Source organism: Typopeltis vanoorti, chromosome 7, assembly GCF_054136105.1.
Source record: "Typopeltis vanoorti isolate ZY-2024b chromosome 7, IOZ_Tvanoo_1.0, whole genome shotgun sequence".
Taxonomy (NCBI): domain Eukaryota; kingdom Metazoa; phylum Arthropoda; class Arachnida; order Uropygi; family Thelyphonidae; genus Typopeltis; species Typopeltis vanoorti.
In genome coordinates this window covers 86088533-86107749 of record NC_143555.1, presented here as the reverse complement: position 1 = coordinate 86107749, position 19217 = coordinate 86088533, and the positions used below count along the sequence as shown (strand labels likewise).

At 35.5% G+C, this 19217-nt stretch overlaps 1 protein-coding gene across 1 annotated transcript in view; it reads right to left on the bottom strand.

Moving 5' to 3' along the window:
* Positions 1-19217, bottom strand: part of LOC150104834 (transmembrane protein 185A) — a 98357-nt gene that overhangs the window by 42614 nt on the left and 36526 nt on the right. The window contains exon 4 of the mRNA XM_090396003.1: positions 12955-13038. Coding sequence (XP_090252129.1) covers positions 12955-13038 — 84 coding nt within the window. The remainder of the gene's footprint in view (positions 1-12954; positions 13039-19217) is intronic.

The window sequence follows — 19217 nt, the reverse complement described above, 5'->3', positions numbered from 1 at the left end:
TTTGATATCAATATTCTTCCAAAACCCACAACAGTTCTATTGCAAAAATTTTCCTGTTGTTTTGGATTTGTTGAGTTGTCCAGTTTTCAGGAGGTTGAGGGCTTACATTTTTCAGATATATATTTATCAACTGATTTTGGGAAGTACAGATAGCTAGTGTCCATCTCATCCTCTGGTAAAGTTTTCAATACATCTGGTGTGTCAGGGTCAGATGGCAAAGTTTAATTTACTTTCATTGGATACTGAAATATCTGTTTTTTTCTGTAGGACACTTGAAGATTCTTCTTTATCTTTATCTTTAGGCGATATCTTTGGAATAAGGATATTCCAATTTTTTTTTGACAAGTGGGTTCTCATTGAATGGAACCATTTTGGGGGTTTTTGGAATTAGAATGAGACCATAAGTCATGAGATTGATGTGCTCAACAGAGAAGCACTCACAATCATAGAGTTCAGGTATGGTGAAATTATCAGATGGTGGAATAGTTTTGAGATGCTGTTGATATTTTCTTAGCTGCCACCTTCTCAGCATAAGAGGATCTCAGGACATGTGCAGAGATGGTTAACTTTCTTTTTGCACCCTGATATGATATATTTTGTTCTGTTTTAATTTCCTGTATTTCTTTTTCATATTTCCACTTCTGACATGCATGGGAGTATAAGTTAGATTATCTCCCTGTTAGTTGACACATTTAGCTTTCTTTGCAGAGCAAGATGGCATCATCTTTACTCTGCATCAGGCAGTTTGGGCATGTCTGTATTTCTGACAAATGAAATCTCAGTGGATTAGGGATGTACAGCCTAATAGGACAGCTGAGATATCCACAGATATTGAAGACTTAGGTGTATCAATAGTAAGAATGATATTACTTGTTTGAACCAAGTGACCATTGCTACAATCAAGATGCACCTCACATCTGTCACTCCCTGATTTCTAAGATCTGAACCGCCTTATCAGGGACATAAAGGAGTTCCCCATTCTGATATCACTCCTCTACAAGAATTGTTTCATGAGATGTTACTGTGATTGGTATTTCACCCATTGATGTTGCTCTCGGCATTTTCTCAAAACGTTGCTAAAATGATGTTTCTACATAGGAATACCACCTCTAAGCAATTTTGAGATATCCTGCCATTCCTTCCAAACTTTTTTGAAAAAAGAAGGGTGATATTTTCCTTACTGGCTTTTCACCTATTGCATGGATGTTCCGAAATATTGGTGCATTTATACTGGTATCATGTATCTTTTGTTTCTTACTTCTGTTACCAACAGAAAAACTAAGGGATCAGTACTTTGTTGGGACCTTGTTAGGGTCCCCTGAAACATTTGAGGATGAAGAATTCATGCTCAAGGGTTTTAGGTTCAGCACCAGAGCTCCCTGCCTACCACAGAGCCACACATGGATGTCCATTGAGTAGCATACAATGACTGCACTTGGGAATGGAATGGCAGGACTACCCCAGATGCTATACCTGCACCACAGCAAGCCTTGGGGCCTGACCTAAGTTGTTATATATAAAGGATGGGTATGCAAGTTAGACTTGTGAAAAAGAAGAAAGAGTGACTGACTGACTGATAGGTATTAGGAAGTGATTTATGGAGGTGTTGAGGGTGACTCACCAGTGAAGTACCAAAGCAATCTATACATGGGTCACTACTATTTGAACCTTGTAAATTAATAATACTGGGATTGGTTTGGATAGTAAGATGCAATTATCTTTCAAAAATACAAAGTTGGAGAAGGTGATAAGGGATCTAATCAGATACAGAATCCTTGTATGTTGATCTGACTAAATTGGTTCTATGACAAATGAAAGCGCAATATTATTCATTTTGGACTGACATTGCAGGCAGTGTATTATAACAGTGATAAATTGTTATAAGTGGTCAATGCAGTCACGGATCCAAGAGTAATAACAGATCAACTTTTAGGATTTTTTTTGTTACTCCCACCCACAAAAGGTTGTAGACATATATTATGTTAGTATCATAGGTGAGATAAGGATTTTTTTTTCTCCTTTTTTAAGTTAATTTTATTAATTTTTTTGCATTTTTATTATTTACATAGTCTGGAAACCTTGCTCTAGAGAGTAAACATGAAACTTTTACTAGTTGCTTCATGGATTCAATAATAGTGGGACAGCAGTCTCAAATTAGGCAATGAAATTCATCTTCCATTTAAATAAGAAGTTTATTCTCACTTCCCAAGACTTTGATAAGACTATGTTTTGACTACCCATGTTGAGGATTAATGGAGTGAAACAGTACAAAGAAAGAATATTATTATTACCTGTAAGAAGTCCAACGAACTGCGACGAGTCGTCGAAATGGAAGCGTCCTTGGAACAGCATTACGCGATTAAATTTTGTGTGCGTTTGCAAAAATCGGCATCGGACACTTTTAACATGATACGCGAAGCTTTCCAAGATGAGGCAATGTCAAGGGCAAGTGTTTTTCGCTGGCATAAAACTTTTAAGGAAGGAAGGCAAAATGTGGAAGATCTAACGTGAGGGAAGACCTTCAACGTCATTCACAGAGACAATGATCAACACAGCAGCGATTATCATCAAGGAGGATCGCAGAATTACAGTACGCCAGCTGCACGTTGTCCTGAATATTTGTGTGAGAAGTGTTCACTCAATCATGGCTGCTGAACATTTGGGACCGAAATGTGTTTGCACCCGATGGATTCCCAAACTCTTGACACCGGAGCAAATGCAGCATCGAGTGGATATGTACACAGAATGGAAAGAAAGACTGGAACAAGAAGGCAACAACTTCTTAAAACACATCATTACAGCAGATGAAGCTTGGTTGTATCACTATGACCCTACAATGAAACAACAAAGTAGTGAATGGAAGCATCCATCTTCGCCTACCCCCAAGAAAGCAAAAACTGTAAAATTGGCTGGTTAAAGTTATGACCATAATGTTTTTTGACTACGAAGGCATTGTTCACCAACATGCTGTAGAACCCTGGAATACTGTAAACAGCTCATACTATGTGGATGTTTTACGGACAGTGGTACAGCACATCAAAAGGAAGCGTCTATTGCTGAAGAATGGCTTCTTATTGCACCATGATAATGCAAGGCCACATATTGCTGGTTGTGTAGTGAAGTGTTTTGCAGAAGAACAACATAGATATCCTACCAGACCTTCCATACAGTCCTGATCTTGCACCGTGCGATTTCTGGCTGTTTCCTCAGCTCAAGAAACCACTAAGAGGCCGCCATTTCGAAAGCAACAAAGCATGTGTAAAAGCTGCGGAGGCGGTTTTGAAAGAACTCTTGAAAAAAGGACTTTCACATGTGTTTAAGAAGTGGACTCAACGTTGGGAAAAATGTATCGCGTCTCATTGTAGTTACTTTGAAAAAGACCATGTAAATGATGACGATTAAAGGTAATCTGTTTTCTGTATAAATATAGTCTTATAACTTATTGAAAAGCATATGTATATCTGTATTACGAATTTATTTTTCAATGGGGGCCATGAAATATTTCAATTTTTCCAAAAGGGGGGAGGGGCATTAAAACATCCATAAGTTTTGGAAGCACTGCTCTATGAGTACTAGTGCCAGCCTTGGCTTTAGGAAGATGACTTGTTCACATCAGCTGTGCCAATCACTTGTACCCCTCCCCTTAGGCTGACTAATGCAGGTGTTAAACTGTGAATGAAATTATTTTGTATGTTTTTTATTTTTCATTCACATTTAACATAATCTACCATATCCTAAGCAAGACTTCTTATGTATTATTTGTTAGTCTTTTGCTTAAGATTTATTATTCATGTATTTTCCTTGAATTTTATCAGTTATTATTTAATTATATAATTTTAAGATATGTCATGATAATGGAAGGACTTTGTAGAAAATACCATTTATTTTATTGCTATATTTCCTCAGTAATATTATAAGATATTCTATGTATGTAACTTTTATGTGCCTTATGTAAACTGTAATATTTTTTATTATTATATTTCATTACTGAGTGTAAAGGTATAATCTTATGTAATGCTTATGTTTACGTTTTGTTTTGATCATTGCCATGGAGATAGAAATAAAATAGAATGCGCGTGCTTAGGGCGTGAGCTGCGGTAATTGGAAGTAAGGAATTAATATGAGTTGGACGAGTGAACAAGTTTAGGCAGGAAGAAGGAATGTATATAAACAGAAGGTGAAAGTAAAGAAGGACACTCAAGGGCAGGAGCATTCAAAACACTACGGAGACCAGGAGAAAACTTATAGGTGGCTGAGAGAAAAGTCAGCAGTAGCAGTAATAGGAATTTTAGTGCCTTAATAGGATTAGCAAAAAACCGGAAGGTTAATAGGCAATCCAGAATAATTCCTCTAAGTTCTAGAATTACTACTTATTCCTTTGTTGCTTTGAAGAAGGATTATGCAAATCTCCATTTGTTATGCAGTAGTAAACATGGAATAATTATTCTGTCTTATAGCAAGTCCGTCAAGATTTAGCAGCGCGATAAATAATAATTCAGTTATCTCTGTGAAGAATTCTTTTGAATAGTGTTGCTTCGGAGTAATAAGTGAATATAGTTTTAAAATGTGCTCACATCGAATCTGATGTGCTAAGGATTAATCCCGGTAAGAATAGTCTGCTTTATTTTATTTCAGTGCAAAGATTTAAGTGATAGCTCTGTCTCGAATATCCTAACATTTAATGTGGAGTTTTGCTGAGTTTAGCCAAGTCAGAAACTTAAAAGTAATTCCCCTTGAAGTAATAACTGCCGCCATTAATAATTCAATAAGTGCTTGCTGACTAAGTGTTAAATTATAGAATGCAACTGAGTGATACTAGTAAATTTATTTACTAAGAAATTCTGAAGTTTTGAACTGTACGAACAATTTTTATTATTAGAAGAACTATGAATTTAGTATCTGAAGATATGATGTTTGATTCTATGTGAATGTTTTGACCGGAAGAACTAAGTTAATTGTATTATCTTATTTTCGAAGTTGTAATTTTATGTACTTGTCATAGAACCTTGTATTAAATGTTTTGTTTTATTAACTTCAATATTGTGAGTGCCTGATTCTTTTTCATTGCACCGTTCATAAAAAGTTCGGATCTTGTGGGAGCCTTAAGTGTAAAATATTAAATTCGGCCTATATGATTAATGAGACTGCTAAATTAATTGAAGATTGATTCTACTATTTTACATATGCTAATCTAAATATAGGGTGGCACAGTATAAATTTCCAGATATTTTGAATAGTAATCAACCAGCAATTAATTGATTTTATTAAGAACAACTTTACAACAAGATGGCGGATTCAAAACTAGGAAATACGTTCCAACAGCAGGCTAGGTGTTCATCACTTATGTCCCTTTCTCTTTGTAACTAAAGGTGACCAATTATAAAGCTGACTGACTGTTCATGTTTTTGGGTTATTTTTGATGTGGATAGCACAAACCACATACATATATGGGTAACTATGTTAACCTCTCCTGGTCAAGATCACTCAACTTCTCAAGGTGTGGCCCACTTCCACCAAGGAGCTCTGGCGATACGAACTGGACTTACCATTCTCTCCCAATCTTCTAACATGCAGAGTGTGTGATACCCTTCAAGGGCATGCCAAACATACTAAAGGGATGCCCTTGAAGGATATCTATCTATCACTAAGCAAGTTAGAAGATTTTGGGGTGGGATAATGGAGGTCATCTGCCGCCTAGTAAGTCTAGTTGGCATTTCCCCCAACTAGAAAGATATTCTTTTACAGTGGGAATGCTGATTGATATTGCCAAAGCTCCTTGGTGGCAGTCAGCCACACTTTGAGAAAGTGGGATTGACTTAACCAGGAGAGGTTGTATTGCACATCACTAGCACATAACCTGATGCCAACACTTCCTGATCAGTTTGCATATAACCTCACTGCCAAATTATACATGGAGAGAGGCTGTGTGGTGATATGTGAAGAGGCTACATCATGGCATGGAGACTGGATGCTCTCTGTATGGGGAGAATGTCTAAGAGTATCTCCTCTCATTGCATGTTTTCCTGCTATTTTTCTCTTCATCTCCGAAATCATGAGAGCAAACTTAACAATGAACAATGTCACTGAAGTAAAAATAAAAAAACCTCTTTAAATATCCCCCTCCAAAAAAAAAATTTTTTTTAACTAAAAAAAAAGCTTACACAAATCTTCTGCATTCACAGTATAAAATAAATTATGTGCACCATCACCTGATGACATCCAAACTTATCCCCTGTTTTTCACTGATTCCCAAATTATTGCCAAAACCCATTTCAATTTTGAGCTATGCCCTGTATAATTCTTTTCTCCATAAGGATGATTCCTGTGCTTTTGTGCAATAATCCTTGCAGAGGATGGCTAATCTTGAATGTTCCCTTTAGACCTATCTGCCCAACAGGCCAGACCATACAAGCATGGTATTCTATATACTCCCAGATGCTTGTGAAAATAGGTGAAAAGAAAACCTGTGTAGCTTGGTTTGAAAGTCACTCTGATGTTATGATTTTTGAAAAGAAAAGCAACCCTAATGGCTATATTGACAATATATGGAATGCTGACTGACACAGACCTTGTGCTCAAACATCTCAAGCTTCAAAATCATCCACAAAGAGGGTCCTAAACATTGATCTCTATGCCATGCTTCAATGGAGCAATAGCAATCTAGTGACACCTTGAAAGCTTCCAAAACAGAGTTCTGTCTTATCTTGCAAAAAAAGAGATGCTTTTCTCCCCTTTCTTTTGATAATGCTCAAATGAACAGTCAAGATTAAATCACTTTTCTCAAATTGACTTTCTCCTTACCTTTTATGATAATCACATCACTTTTATAGCAACCTCTGCTTCTAAAAAAAATTGGCTTCTTTTTTTTGCTGATGATGTTAATTTATCTGTCCAGCCACTTATTCTATTACAAGTTCAAATCTAAACTGCCTTGGAATACTACTCTCACAGTGGAATCACACATCTATAAACTTCTCTAAAAATTCTTGATACTGTTCAGAAGAGAGCAGTTCAGTTTCTCTTTCAATTAGTTTATTAAGAGTTATTATCAATTTTCACTGATAATAACTCTTCAAAATAGGCATGATGGAGGATTCTGCTCAATTCTATGAGCATCATTCAGCAGAACTAACATCCATCATGCCCCCTCCCCCAATTTCTGCTAAACTGACAGCAACATGAATAACAGCTGCCCAACATCTTTTTTGCAGATAAAATGCTGACTCACTGAACCTACTAATCCCATTCATCTTCACTTCCATCTCTGTCTGTTCTGTGGAACCTTTCTCCTTGTGAAATATTCCCCACAGACTATAACCCCCAGTTTTCAAAAAGAATTAAAAGAATATCAATAGATTACTTTGCTACTGACTCAAGCTCACATATGGTATTTATTTCTATAGGTCCTGTTGCTTCTCATGTATGGGAGTGATGTAGGTGACAATTTAAACTAATATAACATTTTGAAATTCGAACATTAATTCTAGATCTTCATTTTTATAATTTTACTGTTTAGTTCTTCATTCTTATATCTCTTATTATTTTTGCATTTGTACTTTTTCATGTTGTCATTTTATGTGCTTTATGCAAGGTTCATGCTAATCCTTTGTGTTTTGTCATTAATGAACGATTTCTGCCATTTCCTTTGTTTACTGTTCTCAGCCATGGTTTCGTCCTTTATTTTCCAGTTTAATACGAAATGGAAATAAATTTATTCAGAACTTCTCACAAAATATATCTGTTGTGAGTAATCACAACAGATATATTTTGTGATGTGGAATCCATATTTCTTCATCAAGAAATTCAAACTGTAAATGAAAAAAAAAAAAAAAAAAAAAAAAAGAATGTCTTACCAAGGTGCCCTGTAGGATCTGGATAAAAACAAAGTTAATTTAGAAAAGATGGACTAAAGTCAAGTTAATTCAAAGAAATCATATCCAAAACTTTAGCAACTAAAAAATTTGTAAAGGTCAAACACCATCATATGAAAACACATGAGGCTCTCCAACAGTGAAACATATCCTGCAGCAAACCTACAACAAGATTGCATAGTAGTAGTAAATTTATCATCACTGTCACCTTATAAAGCATGCTATTGATGCTCCAGTCGAGGCCATTATTTTGCCATCACTCCAAGACCTGTTTTAGAAATAATGACCAGCAAATGAATTTGGTACTACCATATATATCTATCCCGCAACCAGTGGAAACTATATAGTAGATATGACTGGAATCTCGATAAAATCCAAACCTTCCAAGAACAACATTCTGCTTAAAGAAATATTAGCTTTAAAAAACTTAAACAGCAAAAAAATATTATAACCAAAGTAGATAAGGGTAATGCAACTGTTATTACAAATCAAAGTATAAGAGGTAAAAACAAACAGTTTCTGAAGATTTTCTTCATACCAGATTATATCAGATTAGGATGTTAATTTGAACTGTAGAAACAATTCAAATTGTAGATGAAAAGGAATTAATGTCATATTTTTATTTTTAATTCTTCGTGTTACAGTACCCTAATGCTAGGGCATTAACTAGTGCATATCAACCACATGCGCTCACGCACACACACACACACACACACACACACAGTGTGCATACCGTTGATGCAAACTTTACAATTATATGTCGAAGTCTAACCAATACCTTTCCTAGATATCCTGTTCATCATTTGCTCTTCATTCAACCAAAGTTCCTTGAAGAGCTTGAAATAATACATTGAGATATATGCCATAGTCTCTCTGAACCCACATCCAACCCTACATGAAGTATATGTATTATGCCTACTCTAACCAGATCTATATACTCCCATCCAGGCAACATTCTTGTTCCTTCATGTACCTAAAGATGTTGAGATGGAATCCTCTCCGAGCCACTGAAGGGCGAGCTTCCCATTGACTGCAAGATATAGAAATCTTTCCCATCTCTTCCTTTCAAGAGTTAGAAACAATATGCATTTCATTATCAAAAGTCCAACATAGTGTTTTAATTAATTTTCAGTGAATCAAAGTAGTTCTAAAGGCAGCTATGGTAAAAGATGAAGATGAATGTTGGAATTTATGTAACCTTAGATATTTTAAGCAAGAAACCATTCATCTCCTTGCAGGAATTCCTAATCACCAGATTTAATGGCTACATCATGTAGAAGGCTGTCATATGTAACTACTTGATGTATTTGTTTATCTAGTCTAGTCAGGATAGTTAAAGGTGGTTTTCCTAATACTAAAGAATGGAATAACTTAGGTAACATAAATTGATTTAATAATGCAATGCACTGCCGAGGCTTTAATGGAGTTTTACAAAACTTATCCAGAAATGTTGAAAGTTGACCAAGGTTGTTGTCCAGCAGCCAAAAACATTAATCCCACATACCTCCACTGCCCTGCAGCTAGCCTAGTGGCTGTGCACTTCGCAAACCATATGCCTGGGGAAGGAGTGTCCTAGGTTCGATTCCTGTCGATGACGTGAGGAGCTTAAGGATCTTCCTCAGCCATAGCCAAATTAGCCGGTCTTGGGAATGGACAGCAGGATTTTTTCTCCCGTTTATCCTGGGGTTTTCCCTCTTGTAAAAGCAGGCAAATCGGCCCGTGAACACACACTTTGACAGACATGGGACACTACCAGGAATAAGAAGCAATCAACCTATTCTGCGGGATTATCAGTTACGGAAGCTTACGTGGTAAAATGTGTAGGCTTGAGCGAAAGCATAACATAAGATGACCTCCACTGTCCAAAATACTGATAGGTTTAAGAGGGAAGTTGGAAACATTAATGATGTAATCCTGGACTTTCATTTTCCGATCATGACTTGATGGCAAAAGACTTGTCTTCATTAATAGCAAGACATCTGCGAATAAAATACGAGCAGCATAGTCTAACAATTCCTGAAGACCCATCTTAGTTTCAGAAACAAGTATCAAATCATCTGCAAATACCATTGCATTTATTTGGCATCCATTCCAATTAAAACCAATATATGGTGGAACAGATGAAAGTAAGTCATCAATAGCAATATTGAAGATAAATGATAATAAGGGATCTCCTTGTCTAATGCAACATATAGAAGGAATAGACTATTTTATCTCCAATACTAATTGTAATAGGTGACTTACTATATAATTCAGAAATATAATATTTAAAAAGAACAGGACAACCAATGCTTCAAGAATTTTGTGAAGGAAAAACCCTGTCATATGAGACTAGCTTGATCACTTTCAGATAAAAAGTCTTTATAAAATAAAGACTTTATCTAAAGAACATTATAAAAAGCCCTCATATTCACTCACCTGGTGAGCCAAAGGGTTAGAGTACCTGAAAACCAACAGAATTCCAATCCTGTTGTGCACATGGATGCTTGTCATTATCTTTAGGTATAAAATAAATGTTGCCCTGCTTATCAGATATCTGGTCTTTAGTGCAGGGTTTGTGGATAATGTAAAAAAGTAATAAAAAATATAAAAGAGAATGTTACAAAATCCTTCTGATTCCACTAACTGGTAAATCAGCAATGTACTGATTTCCTTCCCCCATAACCTGAGATTGCTAAATCAAATTATGAGAAGACCCTTAGCCAAGGGTAATCCCAAAGAGTTCTTCTGTTATGTGGCAAGTAAAAGGAAGAATGACTTTGGAAGGATAACCTTAGTGGGTGCTGAAGGTATTGAAGTGACAAATTCAGATGTAATAGTAGAGTTACTGAGTGATCACTTTTCAAAAGTCTATCACCCAAGTGAGGATATCTCTGTACCTGTAGCAATAACTAATGTGAGAATTGAAGTTAATAAATCAGAGGTACTTAGTATATTGCAGAATACGCTAACCACTTAGCCTGGTTGGCCGAGTGGTTAGTGTATCCGCTCTCCAGCCAACAGGCTGCGAGTTCGAATCCCACCATGGGCATGGATGTTTGCGATTATCTTAAAAATATTAGCAGTGGTGGCATTGGTATAGATGTTGAAAGTAGTTGTGGTTCGTTGTAGTTGGTGAATTGAGTGGTAGAGACCAAGAATTGTTGAGTAGGTGCCCTCCCTCAATGAGTCTTTGGACTCCCTAGAGGTGTCATGTAATAATAATAATAATAATAATAATAATATCAGCTCGGGCATTGCATGAATGTGCAAAGGAATTGTCAATGCCTCTTACTTGGTTATTTAACATAAGTTTGAACTCTGGTAGGAGTTAAAACTTAAGTTCTACCGGTTCCTTTGCATCAAGGTGGCTCAAGACTGAGTAGTTAATTACAGACCAATCACCATCTCAGAAGTGCTGGTAAAAGTATTGGAAAAGTTAGTTAAGGACAGAATTCAAGGATGGGTGGATCAGAATATGATACTCTATAGGGGCCAACATGGTTTTGTTAAAGGTCAATCCTGCCTTAGCAATTGATTAACTTTTTTATAATAGAATGACATCTGAGTTGAACAAGGAAAATGGCTACAGTGTTACTTCTGGATTTTGCTAAGGCTTTTCACGGGATACCCCATGGAATACTGTTGCACAAATTAGAGCAGATGGAAATGGATACTAAACTGGTGATGGATAAGAGAATAGCTCATGGAGAAATACCAGAAAGTAGTGTATGGAGGACAGAGTCCACGATGAGGCAGGTGACCAGTGGTGTGCTGCAGGGCTCTGTGCTTGGGCCATTACTGTTTAATTTGTACATAAATGATATAGGAAATGGCTTGAAAGGAGATATTCAGTTGTTTGCTGATGATGTACCAAAGTTGGGTAGCACAATAAAAAATCAAGCTGATGTTAAGAGTTTGCAGGATAATTTAAATAAGCTGGGAAAATTGGCAAAAGGTAACGTATATCAATTCAATGTGGAAAAGTGTAAAGTTATGCATTTTGGGATTAAAAGATTACCAGCTGTGTACCACATTGATGGAACAGTACTCCAAGAGATTGATGAGGCTAGGGACTTTGGGGTGTTGGTGGATAGGGAGATGAAGTTCAGGGGGGCACATTACTAAGGTGTCTAAGATTGCACATAGGATTACTTGGTTATTGAAGAACATACTAACATCCAGAGATAAAGAGGTTATTGTTCACTTTTATAAGGGGTTGATACTTCCACATTTGGATTACTGTGCTCAAGTCTGGTCACCTGTATTCCTTGGAGATGAGGAGGTTGTGGAGAGGGTTCAGAGGAGAGTGACTAAGTTGGTGAGTGATGTAAAAAATGCCTCCTACATTGATAGATTGAGAGCTTGTGGATTGCAAAGGGAGGTTGTTTGATAGGCAGAGAAGAGGGGATATGATAGAAACATTTAAATTACTGAAAGGTTTTTATAAGATTGATGCAGGGGAAATATTTCAGCTGTGTGATAGTGATGGAAGAACAAGAGGTCAAGAGTGTGGTTAACAAAGGTGTCAGAACAAGGTTTTTTTGCCTGGAGGGTAGTGAACGAGTGGAATTCATTGCCTGACTTAGTTGTGAGTTCTTTGTCTGTAAATGAATTCAAGAAGGCGTATGACAGATTTTGTTTTGATAGTCTGGGTCTCCCACAATGAGTCTACTGACTCCATAGAGACACCTGTAATAATAATAATAACTGCATGCAGTTCCATTCTCTCTTTTTTTTTTTCTTGGTTTCTATGAGTCTTTTAAGATAAATAGCTGACAGTAATCTTTAGAGTGTCAATTTTTCTTTAGTATTTTAAAACACATCCTTTAAGATATAGCTGTTTCTTTTTCTAATTTAATACACTACAGTGTCCTGTCTGAATATACTAGTGTCACTAGCCTGTCCAATATAGAATGGTGGACATATGACAGAGAGAGACAGAGAGAAAATCATACCACAGTTCAGTGTTGTCAATGATCATCTCCATTTTCTTTCCAGTCTTGCTATAACAATAATTGTAGAATCGATAATTTAATAGTGAAAAACTCTAATATTTAAATTAGGAATATAGTTAAACATAAATATATTAAATGAAACTTACAACCCAGTTCCACATAATGAATTCATCTAGCCTCAAAGCTAGGAAAATAAACTGCAAAATATTAACAGAACAAAACAGCTCCATCTGAAATGATAAAAACTAATGCTGTATAAACAATAAAAATTAAAGATATTTTGTTAAGCAATCTTTAATATAGAACTAGAATAAAAATGTCTTCTAGTTATTCTTTTAACTTAAAAAAAAGCACCAGTAAAAAAGTATAAAATTAAGTTTTCTGCATAAAAACATAACAAAAGGATTTGCATTTTTTAAAAAAAATGACTTTTTTTTAAAAAAAGAAAGTCTTTTTTTTCTTTCAAGTGCAGACAGTTATGTGCATCTAATTCTCTTGGTTCTCCATTAGCTGTTGGAAATCACTGGATATGAGGTTGGAGTGGTTCAGAAAACAGGAAAACTGAAATTTCGTTCTCACACACTGCACCAATGTGTTAGAAGTTTCAAACCTTTTATGTATGGGTCTGACTATGGACATGGGAATTATCACTTTTTGGACTTTTGATGTTACATAAAAGTTTCGTATTCAGATAATCACTAAAAATGACATCATCCTTTTTTTTTTTTTTTTTTCTGACCTTTCAGATGCTGCTATATGGGATAGAATTTGAATTGGTAAACTGCAATTAACAGACACTGGAAATAATTTCACCGGTTAGACTGAAAATGTCAGGTAACTGGAGAGTCAAATATTAGGAGGTCAGATGCTATGTGGGCATCTTACCTCCTCCTAATAGTGTATTTTGCAAAATGCCTATTAAATTGTTTCAGTCATTCATCTGTCCAAAATTGTGGGAACTGGTGTTGACAGATTTAACTGAACTTTGAAATTATGAAAATTTGTCATTTCATCAGATATTCTGATTTTTATTTCAATTAAATTATTCAAAAAGCATAAAACATTTTGAGGTTATATATCACAATAACTTTGCTCTAGCTTTGTGGAATTTTAATAAAATTTCAGATTAAGGATGTATACCACTCATATCCAAATTTTCTAGAAGAATGATTATGTAGAACAGGAATGAAAATAAATAATTTAATAATTAAATTAAATATTTACACCAAGAGCAAAGAATACTATAGACCCCCCCCCCAATGATGATCTAGATCCGGCTTGTCCAACCTGCGGCCCAGGACGGCTATGAATGCGGCACAACAAAAAATTGTAAACTTATAAACTTTATGAGATTGTGACTAAAAATACCATTAATAATACTACAAATACAATTTTAACATGTTATTAATTTATAAGCGATGAATTTTTGAATTTAACATGTTCTTTAGCAATGAGAGATTCATAAAGGCATTCTCAAATAATTGTATTTATTCAAAATTGCCACCCATGCGAGTAGTTACTTCTCGACATAATAAATGGCGTGCTAGCACTCTTGCCTCCTACTTTTACCATGCAATAGATGTCTCTCTATTTGTTCCATGGGTACGCTGGTACGGCTTTCAATGTAAACAGTCGAGTTGATACCAAAGACAGGTGCAGATGTTACGTGTGTTTGTGACGATTTGGCGAGTCATTTTTTTAGTAGTAAAAATTTGGCGATTTGGTGATTATTAAACCTTGCTTTCTAATTTTCAATCTATTTGTTTTTTAAATTCCAGCATGGCTTCCACAGCATCTCCAAAGAAAACCGAACAAAAAAAAAGAAAAATTATAGAAGAAGGAAGATTGTTCAACGAAAAGTGGACAGATGACTACTTTTTTTTGTAAAGGCAAATACTAAGGCAATCTGCTTAGTATTTGCAGGGAATTTGTGCCAGTTTTCAAAGACTACAATTTGAAAAGGCATTACATCGCAAAAACATGCTGCGAAATTTAGTGCACATCAAGGAATGTGTCATAAAGACAAAATAGTGGAACTGAAAAAAAGTCTATCATCTCAACAGTTTTTTTAAAAAAATAACAACTGAAACGGATTCTATTGTAAAAGCTAGTTATGTGGTTGCAAACCTGATAGCAAAAAAATCAAAGCCATATGCCGATGGTGAGTTTATTAAGCAATGTATGGAAAGCGTGGCAGGATATAATTTGCCCTGATTAAAAAGGGAATTTTTCTAAAATCAGTTTGTCTCACCAGACTTGATGAAATAGGAAAATCTATCAAAAAAGATTTGGAGAGTAGAGCTGCTAATTTTAAATTTTATGCTTTGGCAATAAACGAAAGTACTGATGCTACTATATACAGCTCAATTGGCAATTTTTATTAGAGGTATTGATGACGAATATAATATCACTAAAGAAATGGCTTCTTCAGTGCCATTAAAAGACAAAACTAAATCAAGAGATTTATATGAAGCAGTGAAAAATATGTTAAAGCGATTTTCTTTGTCCATTGTGAACATATCTAGTATAGCTACTGATGGTGCCCTGGCGATGATAGGTAAAAGAGATGGACTTGTAAAATTAATAGAAGACGATGCAATTGCCTCCCAAAATTTACGTATGATGAAATATTACTGCATAGCACACCAAGAAAATTTGTGCGCAAAAACTTTAAAGATGAATAACGTCATGCAGATTGTCATCAAGGCTGTAAATTTCATAAGGGCCAAGGGATTGAATCATCATCAATTCCAGGAATTCCTTAAATTTATGGATGCTGACTATGGGAGACATCATTTACTTTTCAGAAGTAAGATGGTTAAGTTGAGGTAAAATGTTGAAAAGATTTTATGATTTGCGAAATGAAATCAAGTCGTTTATGGAATCAAAAACAAAATTTGTGCCACAACTTGACGATGAAAACTGGCTCACAGATTTGGCATTTTTAGTAGACTTGACCGCTCATTTAAATGAGTTAAACATGCGTCTTCAAGGTGAAAAACCAACTGATCAATACAATGTTTCAAATTATAACAGTGTTCAAAATGAAACTGAAACTATGGCAATCTCAAATTAAGGCAAACAATTTTATGCATTTCGACACGTTGGCAAAACACGGTCCTGTGAACAATGAAAAATATGCAGCCTTGCTTTTCGATTTGATACAGGAATTTGAGAACAGGTTTCAAGATTTCCGGAAAAATCATCAATCTTTTGGTATATTTGCGATTCCATTTTCAGTCGACATAAACATATTACCTGCCAATTTTCAAATAGAACGCATAGAGCTACAATCTGACATTCAACTTAAAGAAAAGTTTGATCATGTCTCTTTACTGGACTTCTATAAGATATATATCTTCCCAGAGAAAAATATCCCTCACTTCACAATCATGTCATTGCTATTTGGAAGCACCTATATTTGTGAGCAGCTATTTTCAAGGATGAAGCACATGAATAATAAAACTAGAACCAAAATATCCGATAAGCAACTTGAGAACTCACTGAGAATGGCAAGTACTTCTATCGAACCAAATATCAAAGCATTAGTGTCTCAAAAACAATGTCAAACATCTCACTAATTTCATGTTGCTATCTTGTCTTTTACTTTTATAATAAAAAATTCATGAATTAATGAAGTTTAAATTACTTAAACAAATCTGAAAACACACCCCAACTCAACATCACCAGAGTTAAAGATCGGTACTATCAATGTAAGAAGCCTGAATGGCAAAGAAATGGAGTAGGTGAGGAATTAGATAAGTACCAGATCGACATAATAGGGGTGACTGAAACAAAAAAGACCAAAACTGGTGAGATCTTTCTGAGCAATAAACACAAAATGTTATATTCAGGCAATGACAATCAAGGAAAAGAAGGAGTAGCCATAGTATTCAACACAAAAAAATACGAGGCTAATCTTCTTGAATGGCAGGCAGTCTCAAGTAGAGTAATGTGGGCAAATATGAGAATAGGGAACTGGACAATGAGACTTATTTGTGCCTATGGTCCCACAGAAGGTTCTACTAAGGTAGAAGTGGAGGAATTTTTTGATGCTTTAGAAAAAGCAACTGACACAACGAAAGAGGAAAAGTTGGTCCTTGTTGGGGATCTAAATAGAAGAGTAGGAAATGATTGTGAGACATACAAAAATATTTTGAGAAAATTTGGAGAAAAGAGCAAAGCTAATAATAATAGCAAATACCTGTTGGATTTCTGCTCAGGATATGGACTGGTTATTACTAACACCATGTTCCAACATAAAAATGTGCACAAATTCACATGGAGAGAAGAGGCTAGGAATAAGAAAAGTCTTCTTGACTATGTTATTGTTGATAGTGATGTTTTCTACCTGGTGCAGGACACCAGAGTGTACAGAGGATTTGAAATTGGAAGTGATCACTATTTAGTCTTGAGCAGGATAAAATTGAATTTCATATTGAAAAGAATGACATGTAAGAAAGTTTTAAAGTGAATAAAAGTTGAGCAGCTCTCAGATGTGAACTGCAGACTAAAATACACAAAGATTATTGAAGAAAAAATGAAAGAGTTTGAGAACAGGAATCAAACCTTGGAGATTCAGTGGCAAGCCTTGAAGAAAGCCCTGATTGATTCAGCTAGAGAGGCATGTGGTGAAGTTGTGTGCAAGGATAGAAAAATTAGAACTCCATGGTGGACACAGGAAGTTAAACATGCAGTGAAAGAAAAGAAGAAAGCATATCAAAAGTTCCTGGCAAATAAGTCAGCTTGTGCTCTTAGAGAATACAGAGACAAATGCAAGAATGCTAAACACTGTGTAAAACTAGCTAAACAAAAGTCATGGGAGGACTTTGGTAAGAATATAGAAAATAAATATCAAGAAAGTGGCAAAATATTCTGGAGGGTGTTGAAGAAGCTTAGGAATGGAGGAAAGAGTGCTGTAAAAGGAGTTAGAGATGATAAAGGTGACATGAAAACAGAAGAAAAAGATATCCTTGAAGTATGGAGTAATTACTTTGAAAAACTGCTAAATGAAACAAGCAGCGATGATAGCACAGTGGTAAAAAACACTGACCAGGCATGCAGTCAGGAATACATATCCATACTTGAAGTAGAAAAAGCCATCAAAGGCTTAAAATGTGGAAAGGCAGCAGGAGTAGATGATATTCGACCAGAAATGCTGAAGTATGGTGGTATAAGAGTCTTACAGTGGCTGCACTGCATTGTTCAGAAAGCCTGGACAGAGGGACGAATTCCCGATGACTGGAGTAGAGTTTTCATAGTACCCATATATAAAACGGGAAATAAAATTGAATGCGAGAATTACAGAGGTATTTCCATACTAAGTGTTCCTGGCAAGATCTATGCAAGTATACTTGAGAAACGATTGAGAAGAATTGTGGAAGAAAAGCTGGGTGAAGATAGATTCCGACCAAATAGAGGCTATCAGGATCAGATCTTCACTTTACGACAAATAGTGGAATAATCATGGAAATATAACAAAGATCTCTATTTGAGTTTGGTTGATTTGGAAAAGGCATATGACAAGGTGCCAAGAGAGAAGCTATTTAATACGCTGCAGTTATATGGTGTCAATGGGGCATTATATCAAGCAATACTTAGTCTTTATTTGAGTTGTAAGTCAGCAGTTAGAATTGAAGGAAGTACAGGAAGATGGTTTAATGTTAAATCTGGTGTGAGACAAGGATGTACATTATCCCCTCTGTTATTCATTATCTATATGGATCACATTATGAAGGAAAGTGGTATTAAACATGATATCAAAATTGGAGATGTTAATGTCAGCTCTTTGCTTTATGCAAATGATGTTATACTTCTAAATAAATCTGCTACAAGTTTGCAAGATTCCCTGACTAAATTCAATAACTGTTGTAATAGATATTGTATGAAGGTCAGCATTAAAAAGACAAAGGCAATGAAAATAGGTAGAATTGTTGAAAATGTCAACTATGTTGTGAATGGGGGAACCTGTGGAACAAGTAAAACATTTCAGCAACTTAGGCACGATTTTTAGTGAAGATGGTAAATTAAATATAGAAATAGACAACAGAATCAGCAAAGCTGGTATGGTGGGAAGTCAAATGAATAAATTCATATAGAATAAGAGAGAAATTAGTCGGAACACTAAATTAGCTGTATACAAGACAGTGTTCAAACCAGTTTTAACTTATGGATCTGAGAGCTGGGTCAGAAGTAAAACACTTGACCAAAGACTAGAGACCGCAGATATGACAGTCCTGAGAAAGATTAGAGGCGTGAACAGATGGCATCAATGGCAATATCATATTAAAAACGAGGATATTAGGAAAGAACTTGACATTGTCAACATCCAGGAATGTGTTAGCAGAGCTAATCTCAGGTGGTATGGTCACTTAAATAGAATGGGAGAGGAAAGATTAGCAAAACAAGT